General features: G+C 46.9%; 1 protein-coding gene across 2 annotated transcripts in view; it reads right to left on the reverse strand.

Moving 5' to 3' along the window:
* Positions 1–7,746: 7,746 nt before the first annotated feature.
* Positions 7,747–12,612, reverse strand: part of RBM28 (RNA binding motif protein 28) — a 34,867-nt gene continuing 30,001 nt past the window's right edge. The window contains exons 19-20 of one of the 2 annotated variants that reach the window (XM_012177093.5): positions 10,882–11,030; positions 7,747–8,387 (exon numbers count right to left, since the gene is read on the reverse strand). In XM_012177093.5, the coding sequence (XP_012032483.3) occupies positions 10,896–11,030 (135 nt within the window). In that variant the 3' untranslated portion in view covers positions 7,747–8,387; positions 10,882–10,895. Of the gene's footprint in view, positions 8,388–9,206; positions 11,031–12,612 lie in introns of those variants that run through there. The other variant, XM_004008039.5, reaches the window with a different exon arrangement.

Consider the following 12,612-nt stretch of genomic DNA (forward strand, 5'->3'; position numbering starts at 1 on the left):
GTCTGACTCTTTGCAAGCCCATGGACTGTAGCCCACCTCTGGGCAGGCTCCTCTGTCCATTGGGATTCTCCAGGCAAGAATATTGGAGTGAGTTTGCATTTAAGAATTGCTCAAATTTTCCCTTTAACTGACAGCAAGGGCTGCACATGCACAAAATGACTGTTTTTAAATGAACTTGGGATTCGTTTTAATCGGACGTGGTGACATGATAGATGTGGAGACAATTGCTTTTTTTTTTTCTTCCTGTTTTAGTGAAATATGATTGACATGCAACATTGTATAAGCTTAAGGTATACAACATGCTGATTTGATATATGTCTATATTGTGAAATGATTAACACAATAAGGTTGGTTAACACATCCATCACATCACACATTTACCATGACAACTGTTTTTTTAAGAGATGAGTTTGTTACTTAACAATTCTCAAGGGCAGGAAGCATGCATGCTGTGCCATGCAGGAAGCTCCAGGGTCAGTTAGAAGACAAGAGTGAGGAGAAAGGATGGGCACAAGCTTTTATTATGGTTTCCATGAGAAAGACAAGGCAAGCCAGAGCAAATAGATTTACGATTGACTAGTCTGAATAATTTCTGCAGGCTCTAGGCTAAAAGGGTGGCCCCTAGTTGTTGGGTACCTGGTCCTGGGTACCAGGGACAGGGGCAATATTGACTTGGTGTGTGAGCTAGGCCAAGGAGGTGGTTGGCTTGGATTGACTGGTTTACATGTGAAAGGCATGCTGTCTGCTGAGTTGTTCACTGTCTTTAGGAATCAGCTAACCCTGAAAAGGTCAGACACAACTGGGCAACTAAACAACAACAACCCTGAAAGGGACAGGGTGATCATGCCACATGTCAAGCCACACGTCGAGCCAGATGATCAAGCCCCACATGTCAAAGTACCATGAAATTGAACCCAGGTCTCCCGCATTGCAGGCAGATTCTTTACCAGCTGAGCCACAAGGGAAGCCCTAGAATACTGAAGTGGGTGGCTTATCCCTTTTCCAGGGGCTCTTCCCAACCCAGGAATCAAACTGGGCTCTCCTGCATTACAGGTGGATTCTGTACCAACTGAGCTATCAGGGAAGCCCAGAGAAAATAAAAAACCTTATTAACACAGTGATGTACAGGCAAGGTTTCTCTTTTTAGCAGTTTGTAATAGCAAAGATTAGAAACCAATGGAATTGCCACCAAATAAGGAGCAGGGTAAATAAGTGCTGGTAAAAAAAATATACAATAAAATGCTATGCAGCCATGAAAAAGAATGGACCGTCTCCAGGAGACGTCATAAAAAGGAAAAACCTTGGTGAAAATCACCAAGTGCAATATTCTCCCCTGTACATACCTATGTGCTTGTCAGTACAGAATCTCTCTAGAAGGACCCACAAGAATCCCTGATGGTGGTGCCTCTAGGGAAGGGAACTCAGTTGCTGAAGACCTAGGTTAGGAGGGACAGAGGAGCAGTATGTTTTAAATTAGGGCTTGGTGTCTAGAATGTGAGCTCCATGGTGGTAGGAGCTCAGTTCTATTCAGTGCTTTCTGCCACTGCTGCTGCTGCTGCTAAGTTGCTTCAGTCGTGTCTGACTCTGTACGACCCCAGAGATAGCAGCCCACCAGGCTTTCCCATCCCTGGGATTCTCCAGGAAAGAATACTGGAGTGGGTTGCCGTTTCCTTCTCCAATGCATGAAAGCGAAAAGGGAAAGTGAAGTCGCTCAGTCGTGTCCGACTCTCAGCAACCCCATGGACTGCAGCCTACCAGGCTCCTCCGTCCATGGGATTTTCCAGGCAAGAGTACTGGAGTGGGGTGCCATTGCCTTCTCCGTCTGCCACTCCTAGACGTGATCAATTAATACTTGCTGAGTGAAAGAAGGTCTGACCTTTCTCAGGCCTCACAATATCATTAAATAAGCACACTAACAGCATCCACCTCCTGACCTTGTGGGGACTGAAGTTACACTCATGCTCATGAAACTCTACATGATGGCTGGAAAAAAACAGGAACTTTATAATGTTAGTTATTAGTTAACCCAATATTAATAACTAATATTGGGTTATGTTTTGACAAAGAAGACTGTTCCCTTACAGCAAAATTGGCAAGTAGGCATCCCCTCACGTGCCAGCTTCAGTTGTTGGTATGGTTGCCTGGACTGTTTTGTTGAAAAGGATCTTGAGGCCGGATGGCAGAGTGACATGATGAGTTAGCAATGATTGCCCTGAGCAAAGGAGGAAGTAGGGTGGCTTGGATGCCCCATCTTTGCCGTCTCCTTACAGCATTCCTATCCACAGACCTCCTCAAATGGCATAGCCAGCTCCTCACAGAGGTAAAACGTCCAGACAAGACAGATTCATCCTCCTGGCCATTTAGGAGGCAGGACTGTCTCCAATGAGGGCAGGTTGCCCTGAGAGCAGAGCCTCACCCGCGTATCTGCGTCTCCCTGCAGAAGTGAGGCCACCCCTCCCGTGAGGACAGGCAGTGGGCTCTGGGCTCTGGACTCCAGGCAGGAGAAAGGTGGAAATTAGCCAGTCCTCTGGAGGTGGGCAAAGTCCTTCTGGGACAATCATCCTTCCTTCTCTTCCCTGTGAATTCACTCAGGTCACTGAGGGCAAAAGACCTCCTAGAGACCTTCTTCCCCAGATGCTGCAGGTCTCCACCGTCAACTTCCACACTCCCCTCCAACAGCACTTTCATTCACTTAGTGCTAACAACTTTGCAAATGGGCTTTATTGCCTCTACTGGCTCAGATGGTAAAGCAACTGCCTGGAATGCAAGAGACCTGGGTTTGATCCCTGGGTCGGGAAGATCCCCTGGAGAAGGAAATGGCAACCCACTCCAGCACTCTTGCCTGGAAAATTCCATGGATGGAGGAGCCTGGTGGGCTACAGTCCATGGGGTCACAAAGAGTCAGACATGACTGAGTGACTTCACTTTCACTTTCAAATAGAAGAATGGAGAGTCTGAGTGATTTGTCCAAGACCACTCCTTTGCCCCTTGGCCTTTTATTCTGGGAAGAGGGACTGTGAAGGTGGGCAGAGGGTGAGTTTTCCAGTGCTTCCTGTCCTCCAGAATTTGGAATCTCTGGGGAGCAGCCCTAGAATCTTTTCCCCTTTTGTCCCTCGCCTGCTTAGAACTGCTCAGATCTTTCACTGCTTCCTTAGGAAAGTAGAACATGGGTCCCTTGTTAAAACCCTAAATTGCCTAAATCTCACTAAGGAGCTCAAACCCCAGAGGCCCTGCAGCGGGTCCCTGGGAGTTGTGTGGATGCTCCCCCAATACCATCTCAGCCCCAGAAAATTAATGCCTCCTGAAAAGACAGAGGACCTGTTGGGGGCCACCCCTGGAGGGCATCCTCAATGCATTCTCTCAAGTGCCTGCTAGCTACCAAGTATGCCTGGGGTTGGGCAGATGGAAGGAAAGTCACCCCACCCCGCCCACCCTGCTGCAGCTCACACCCTAGCACAGAAGGCTGGCCCAGTAATAGACTTTCAAGGGCCCCGTGGAGGGCATCATAGGTGCCCTGGGTTCTCAGCTAATTAGTCAAGTGCGAACCTGCATTCCAAGCTGTGTGACAATGCATGGGGTGTTTGTGGCAGAAAATGAGCTCCCCGTCCCAGAAGGTCTGCAAGTGGAGGGAAAGGGAACTCTAGCCTTCTTATACAGACTTAAGTCCCTTCTGTCCCTTTCTTCTGGCCTCTGGCCTTGGGGGTAGGGACAGGATATGCATTGTACTCAAAAAGATAATCCTCAGTGCATGCCTGACACAGAGTATGTGGTCGCCAATTGTCTGCTGCTGCTATGAACCATTATATATTTGAGTTTAGTGCATCCATCCTCTTGCAGAGAGAAAGAGAGGTGAAGGGTTCTTCCCCTTCACCAGCTGCACCCGTGCACAGCTGGCCGTGGGCAGGAAAGCCCTGCTGGCAGCTGTCCCCACAGACGGGAGCAAGGGTCTGTGATTTTCTGAGCAGCCACTTCAATTCTAATGTCCCTTTAATAGTCCTCGTCAAATTGCCATGGCTCTCCCCAGAGGTTTTCATACGATGGAAAATAAATAGCCATTATCTGACCTCCAGGGGAATGGAGATGTCTGCAGAATTCCCGGAAAGGCAGTTATAAAACTGAGTAGAGTCAATCTGTCCTTTCGGTATTTACAGCCCCAATGCAAACAGAAGGTATGGAGCCCTGGCGACTGCTAAAGAAATCACAAGATAAGTATAGCAGGCGCTCAAATTTTCTCTTCACCTGTTTTGATGTATATGAGTACATCTGGCTTCTGGTAGCCAAAGAGAGAGAGAAGAGAGGGAGAGAGAGAGAGGAAAACAACTACAAAAAGATGTGAAGACTGTTGTCTATTGCCCTGGGGTTTGGGGGAAAGGAGCTGGGAAGCAAAGGACTTAAACTGTTCACTGCTTCCAAAGAACGTGTGACGATGAAAATGTCCTTCCTTTTCTCATCATGTAATTTGAAAAGGAGAAACCATTTTTTTTTTACCCTAAAAACACATGGTGTGCCCGGGAAAAAGTATTTTCAAATAAAAGTTCCTTTTAGAGTCCCCAGAGACAGAGCTCTGGGCCAGGTCAGAGCCCTGCTCTGGTCCTACCTCAGCTGCCAAGGGTTCCTAGGACAGCGTCATTCTGTTTCCATCAGCTGTAAGACAGGGATGGAACAATCACCCCGTGGTGATCCAAGCCAGGATTGTTGTGACGATCACCTGAGATGAGCGATATGAAAGCCCTGCCCAGACAGTCTTCATGAGAAAGGGGCAATGCTCAAACCCAGTGGGCACCAAGGGAGCCGTGATACAGGCTGCAAAGCTGAATTAAACGCCTGTCACAGCCAGGCCACCTTCCCTCAGGCAAGCTTTATCTATTCTCAAATGACTGGGCTGTCCTCATCCTGCCTGGGAAGGGCCAGGAAGGGAAATGAGAAACGCAGTGTGGACTTCCCTGGTGGTTTAGTGGTTAGGACCCTGTGCATCCATCACAGGGAGTGTGGATTCAATCCCTGGTAGGGGAACTAAGATCCTACATGTCATGTGGTGCAGGCAAAAGAAAAAAAAACAACTGTTGTGATTGTTTTTGTTGGACTTCCCTGGCATTCTAGGGGTTTAGACTCCGCACTTCCACTGCAGCAGGGCACGGGTTCAATCCCAGGTCAGGGAACTAGGGTCCCACCTGCTGTTCGGCTTGGGCAAAAAAAATCAGGAGAGATGTTTTTCTTCATGGTATCTTCCCCATCATTAGCAAAGCTTCAATCTAGGAGGGGATGGAGGGGCCCACCATCATGCCCATTATTTCACCCCAGGGTTTTGCCTGCACACTCCCATGGGGTGGATGGCCCCAAGAAAGCCTGGAGCCCCAGGATGAAGTTGACTGGCCGCCCCTCAGCCCTGCCTTTGCCCACACTCCACTATTTTGATCCAGAGGCCCGTGTGGCTGTGGGTCCATCCCTCTCAACAGTCACAGGCTCTTCCGGGCCACATCCTCCCATAGCTGGTGACAACCAGGACAAGTGAAGCCCACGCTCCTTCAAGTAACTCTTTTTATGCAAAAGTGGACATGGAGGCCCTGAGCGGGGCAGGTTGGGCGGCAGCAGAAATCAGAGGAGGACAGAACACTGGCCTGGGTGTCAGATGATCTGGGCTCACCTCCCAGCCCTGTCCTGCACCGGCTCCCCTGTCTGGGCCTCAATTTGCCATCTCTGAAAGAGACGGTGCTCTCTGGCCTGCCTACCACATAAAGTGGGTCTGGGGTCTGATATAACGAGGGAGTTGGCTGCTGCTGGCTTGGGAGGAGCCAGAGCACTCTGCCTTGGAGTTGCTCTTCTTTTCCTTTGTGGTGTTGTTGTTCAGTTGCTCAGTCGTGCCCAACTCTGCGACCCCATGGACTGCAGCACGCCAGGCCTCCCTGTCCTTCACCATGTCCCGGAGCTTGCTTCATGGCATTACCCACCTCTAAAGACACAGGCCTACTTTGCTCCCTAGGGCCCTGCAGCGGCGGTATCGTGAGGGCAGGACAAGCACATATACTCCAGCAACTGATGGCCACTGCACTCCTGGAGGAGGTGTTTGTTGGGGCACTTTTAAAAGAATATTGTCTACAATTCTAACTACAATTTTGCATCCAACTCCGAAGGGTGTGTTTTTTTCCCCCACACTAAGCAACTCTCCAACACCAGCTGGTGTCCTACATTCCAACTGAGTTCTGACACTGTCTACTTGGAGATAGCATCAGATCCCACAGGTTAAAGGCCCAGTCCCCTAAGACTGCTCCCCACCCTCAAATCCAGAAACCAATCACACATTCAGGATGTCACCTGTGCTTCTGACCAATCGGAGTTCCAGTGACCCCCTCCTAAAGCAGCTCACAGAACCCAGAGAAACTGGATTACCAGTTAATCATAAGAGGATGTAACTCAGGAACAGCCAGATGGAAGAGATGCACAGGACAAAGCACTGGGAAGGGGCAGGGGGCTTCCATGCCCTCTCCAAGTGAGCACCCTCCCCAGATCTCCTTTCACGTTATCAACCCAGAAGTCCTGAGAACCTTGTTCTTCCAGGTTTTTATGGAGGCTTCCTCAGAGGTGTGATTGATTAAATCACTGGCCACTGACGACTGAATCTTCAGCCCATTTCCCTGCATGGGAGATGGGAGGGGAGGCCTGAAAATTCCAACCCTCCAATTGCTGGGTTGGCTCCACTGGCATCTTGAGGGACTTTCTAAAAGTCACCTTATAACAAGACACCTCTATTGCTCCCTGCACAGGAAGTTCCAAGAGTTTTAGGACCTCTGTTCCACGAACAGGGACAAAGACCAAATATATATTTCAAATTATAAATCACAACATGACACTATCTTATAAGAAGGGTACACCTAAATCCTCTCATAGGAACAATGTTCTGGACTTCTTCCTCCATCTGAGGTGCCAACTGCCAAGATAGGGTCTTCCCCAACACAGGTTAAAATAGAAAGCATTTGTCCTGCAGCAGCTTCCAAGGGGAAAACCTCATCAAAAGCCCAGCACCTGAGTATCTTTTGGTTGAAAAATGCATGCAGAGAATGGAGTGGCAGACCCAGGACAGAGGAAAATAAGAGGGGAAAATAGTGAGGCTGAGAGTGAGAAGGTGACACTTGAGAATCAGCTTCTTAATAGGGTTTCTGCACACAGCCTTTAATGTACAGCCCTGTATATAAGGGCTGGGAGTCCCTCGTGCAGAGGGGGACAGGAATGGGATGGGCACCAGCCACAAGGCAGATTGAACAATATCTGAGGGAAGTTGCTGTGGACTGAGGCTCAGACAGTAATCTAGGGAAGATGAAAATGAGACAGGAACTGACATTAACTGAGCACCTACTATGAGGAACAAGGTTGAACTAGAAAGAAAAAAGGAAATACTTCAAATGATAGGCTGGGGAGACGTCACTACAGCAGGTGACTGCTGTACCCCTTATCTTCATCATCCTTATTAGCAATCACTAAGGGCACCATCGGCCATGCCCTGGGGCTGGGACTGCCATCATAGGGGTTCAGTCTACTCGGGGAGGTCAGACCCAACGAAATGACTAGTAAGCTAATTGCATTATTACAGAAAGAGTAGGACACCAACCAGAAAGCGTCAGGGACCAGGGAAGGGGCTGTAATGCCCTGCGTTGGATGAAGTTCCCAGGGAGAAATGGTGGATATGAGTGGAGAGGGACAGTTTGGCATGGACGAGGGACAGCAAAGAGAACACAGGTGGCATGCTCAAGGGACTGTGACCAACAAACAATTTATTACTCATTTTCTATCACTTTGTATTTTGGATCCCTTTCACATACATCACCCCAGGAAATGACTCTGCTGTCCTTCACAAACCCTGCTAAACCCTGGAACAGATGGCCTTCTGTTCCAGGGAGTTCAATGGAGTTAAGCGAATTCCTACGATGGGTAAATCATTGTTGAGTATTGCAGGGTATATAGAAAAGTGTAAAATACAGTCCCTGCCCTCAAGGACAAAAAGGATTTCCCTTCTGTCAAAAGGCCAGAGAAGGAGATCCCGGGACAACTCTGCAGCAGTGAAGTCTTATGTCTGACAAAAGGCAGCAGGCTCTGGGTGGCGTGGACAAACCTGAGGAAAATTGGATTTACCATCCATTAACATGCTCCATTTGGGGGTGGTCCAAAAGGTTATTCTGGTGACTCTGCAGTTTCCTTCTCAGAATTACCGAGCTCGAGTCAGTCTGTCCTTCACATTCTTCCCACTATATTACTCTACGCAGAAGCCGTCTGCAGCCAAACACCAGTTCAGAATTAAGAGCCAAAGTCACTGTAGATGTACTTATACCTCATCCTCCGCTGGGCCACTGAATAACATCCCAATCAATGAGCAGTCTCGGACTCTGCAGTTAATCCTGGAGAGGAAGAGGCATCAGGACAAAAACAAAAGAACCAAAATAAGACAGTGCATCTGTGTAACTTCTAAATTAGTCAACTGTGGGCAAAGAGAGGTTTGGAAATTTTTACTCTGCCCGAAGGTAACAGAGCAACCTTATCCTGGCCCTTTAAGTGCCAGTGAGGACTGAGGGGGAGAAAGCACAGTTGAGCATCATCTGAGATAGACGGAAGTGCAGTCCTACCTCAGGAATCCTCAGTCTGATGATATGGCTCCTGCCGTGGTGTGGCAGTCCATGGAGGAGTCTCAGGAACCTTCCAAGCTAGGTGGGCAGCGTCGCAGTTACACGACAAAATTGGCAGAAGCCTGTCAGTCACTTCTCAAAAAGTGAGTGACAAGAATATTAAGCAACGAACTAGCTATATGGGTCAGCCAGAGGGCCTATGAACCGAAGATTCTGAGTGGTCAGCACTCACAGAGGCCTAAGTGACCTCCTGCTTCCTCAGATGACTGAAGGTCAAATACATGCTGAGAAGGAGCTCTCTGGAGCTTTGAGGTTCTGTACTCTGAATTTTTAGTTGGAAAACCTCTTTTCAAGACAAAAACATACCAGAGGACATTTGGAAGTATTTCCAAGAACAACTTCACATGCCCTGACTTTGTAATAGAGGGAGTTGGAAACCTCACTTCAAGACAGTGGAGGCAGAATCCTTGCCGCAGGCGAAGTCTAGAGGAAGGGACTTGTACACTGTGGATCAAAGCAGAGTCTTCACATCGACCGAGTCTCCCCCTTACACCACCCCCTTATGAAAAAAAAAAAAAGCAAAGAAACAGCCAGTACACAATCTTAAGACTCTTTATTTAAAACAAGAATCTCTGGGGCAAGCTGCTACATAATCGAGCCAGAAAATCTACTGACACTTGACAGTTCTGACCGACAGCCTTCAGTCTTGGATGTTAAATGAAATGTTTGTTTTGACGTTGTTTTTGAACCAAGGAGCCCAGAAGTCCACTTTCATGTTTAATCCAGAAAATTCCATTTCATGAAACATCAGGCTCTGAAGTGAAGAAGCGGGCACAATTCTCCTTGCATTAAAACTCCCAAGGCAAGCATAAGAGGCTGCCCAGATAACCGGTGGTAACGTGCCCCCGAGGAGGACGTCACACAAGGAATCTGGGTGTTGAGAAAGTGGATGATTCACCCTAGAACTTTTTAAAGAACTTTTCGGGCAACTGAATGATGTTTTAAATATACCGGGTTGCTAAACCTGTCAGGAGAAACATCTGGATCTGAGAAAATCTGGCAACGCTATCTGAATGAACACCAACTGTTCTCTATCCTAAATGTTAAGATTATTTTTAAAGGTTAATTTATAGATATTTGGACAACAGGCGAAAAACTGTCTGGTGGGCAGAGAGTTGGAGAAGGAAAAACAGAGCAAAGGACAGACAGGCTGTGGATATTCTATGCGTTAATACACCCTTAATAACACGTCTGACTCCATCCTAGGGTTGACGGGCTGCCAAGCTGCTGCCAGGATTCCCCAGGTCACACAGTCTCAAGGTAACTCTGGAGACAGAGATCTCTCCAAAAGCTTTCAGCATTTTCATGGTCTCTCTTTTACCCGTCATTAAGCCAGTTAAGAGCATTTCTGAGCATTCACGGGTTTCCCAAGACACTGCAGTGAAATAGTGATATCCCTAGGTCAGCAGTGGTTCTGAAGAAAGCATCTCTCATGATAGCACCAGATTGGACTGGGGAACTAAGAACTCTCTGCTGTATTTCCCTCTCTCCAGCCTGCTCACTGCTCTCTCCACTACCCATGACATCTCTGAGTCCACAGGAGGTGGTACTGGAAGACAGGAGATGCAGGCCAGCACCAGCCAGGCTGGTGTCTGTGGGTCACTGCAAACTGACTTCAAGTTAACTACCAGCTACTCCCCACTCACTTGGCAGAGAATTATCAAGCGCTGCTCCTGGCCAGGCCCCATGCCCTCGATTACTTTCCAAGTTTCTCCCAACCTCAGATATTAGGTTGGAAATCATTTTTCTCTGCTCTTTCTTAATTCCTGCAGTATGTAGGCCTAAATGACTGAACGAGAGTTGGGAATATTAAAGACATTTATAAATTATAATAAAGAAGTCACATATGTTAAAAATGAGAGTCTGTTACTCAAAAAGCCACAAATTATCTCATTTAGAGAAGACACTTAACAAAATATACATCTTAAAACTTCGGCAGTCAAGAATGCTTTTTATAATTGTTTCCACTTGAGAAACACAATTAAAATGGGTAAGAATTAATAGACACAACTTCACTCAGAATATGTAAAAAGCATCACAAGTTTTTCTGATATTCCTCTTTGTGGTTAGCTAACCACGCACAGGAGGAACCAAAGTCCAAACGTTCACATCCCGAAGTGGCAGTGCTCCCAGGGGGCTTCTTCCCTCGTAAGTGACAAGCGGCAGGGGGAGGAAGCGCTACCAAGATGCACACAGTCCAGCTCCTTACCCAGTCTTCTAGCATCAACTGTCAAACCATTTGCTCCGCTTTGCATGAGGAGCTCCTTTAGAAGGTCCCAATAATTTCTGCTTATATTGTTCCACCAGCTGGTTGAAGCGAACTTCTGTCTTATTTCCTTTAGCTTTTTTTCTAGGTATCTACAAATGAAAGGAAAGGAAACATAAGATAATCAGTTTCAAGCATTAAGCATTACTTTACCCTCAGGCCAGCCAAGGGAGAAAGAGAGTTAGGTTCAGAGATCTTGTCCACCACATGAGGGACTTCCAGGGAGTGACCCCAAAATGATCATCCATTGGTGAGAAAACAGACCAGGAATGCTTAAGAGAAGGACCCTGCTAAAACACCACTCCCTCTCCAACTCCCGAATGCTCACACAGATCTCCTCAAGGATGAGTCAGACTCGAGTACAGATGGTCTCGCTTGCCCTTTCCTTCACCAAGGATTACAGGGCTTCAAAGAGACCTCTATAAGAGAGTCTGCTGGGTCAGAGGCTTCCCAGAGACACAGATTCCTTGAGTGGGATGAGAAGGCAAATGTATCTTGTACCCTTAAAATAAAGGAACTAGGCAAGGAAAAAAGAAAATCTGAGCTCAAATGATCAAGAACGCATGACTAACACTTTCTACTAAAAAGAGCCAGGGCCCCTTGGAAGCTAATGCCAGGACTGACAAAGTAATAGATAAGTGGGGACATCCCGCTGGGTTAGAAGCAAGGACACTACCACAGGCAAGGTTACATCAGGACTCAGGAGTCACCCTGAAGGGGCTTGTGCTGGCCTCAGATGGGACAGAATAATGACTGCATCTGGCTGAAACATGTCAAGTACACAGAAACTCGTGAATTCACAATGCTTCAAAAACCTTACTTTCTCAGAGAAGGTTGGTAGGGCAACAACTCATTACTCTGGGAACTGATAAAAAGAAAAAAAACAAACTCAAGCAATTACCTTGCTTTTCCTACACAAATGGTATTTCTTGGTAACGAAACAGTTGATAAGGGAAGGCTCTTTTTTCTAGAATTTTACTTAAAAACACATAAGGATTGATAAAATTAAGAAATTACATTCTGCAACTCGTACTGAAATACAGATCTAAATAAACAGCAATCATCAATGGGTCTAAGACTTTACAAATGGACGGATGAAGCAGACAATCTCTAAGGCTACTGATAAATCAGAGCATCACTGAAAATGGAGCAAGCAAGGAAGAATGGGGTGACGGGGCAATTAGGGAGTTTGGATTGACAGACACATATTGCAGTATTGTTTAAAATGGATATCCAACAAGGTCCTACCACATTGCGCAAGGAACTCTGCTCAATGTTATGTGGCAGCCTAGACCCATGTATACAATGGATACATGTATATGTAGCCGAGTCCCTCTGCTGTCTGCCTAAAACTATCACAACATAGTTAATCAGCTATAATCCAATGTAAAATAAAAAGTAAAAAAAAAAAAAAGAGGCAACCAGGCAGTATGCACCTTATGGTACAATACAACAGAAAGCACACAGCCCCACCTATGAAATACTCTCACCAAGAAAACAGAACCTAGATCTAATCAAGGCTCTAGAGCTAACATCCCGTTTGTAAGCAACGTGGGGTACTACAGGAACAAGTTCAATGATAGCAACAAGGAAGAAAGCAGCTAAATTCAAAAGGTAATATATTCTAACAGGCCAAGGACCTGGGTGATTCAGCTAATTAATAGCATGGAAAAA

Source organism: Ovis aries, chromosome 4, assembly GCF_016772045.2.
Source record: "Ovis aries strain OAR_USU_Benz2616 breed Rambouillet chromosome 4, ARS-UI_Ramb_v3.0, whole genome shotgun sequence".
NCBI classification, from domain to species: domain Eukaryota; kingdom Metazoa; phylum Chordata; class Mammalia; order Artiodactyla; family Bovidae; genus Ovis; species Ovis aries.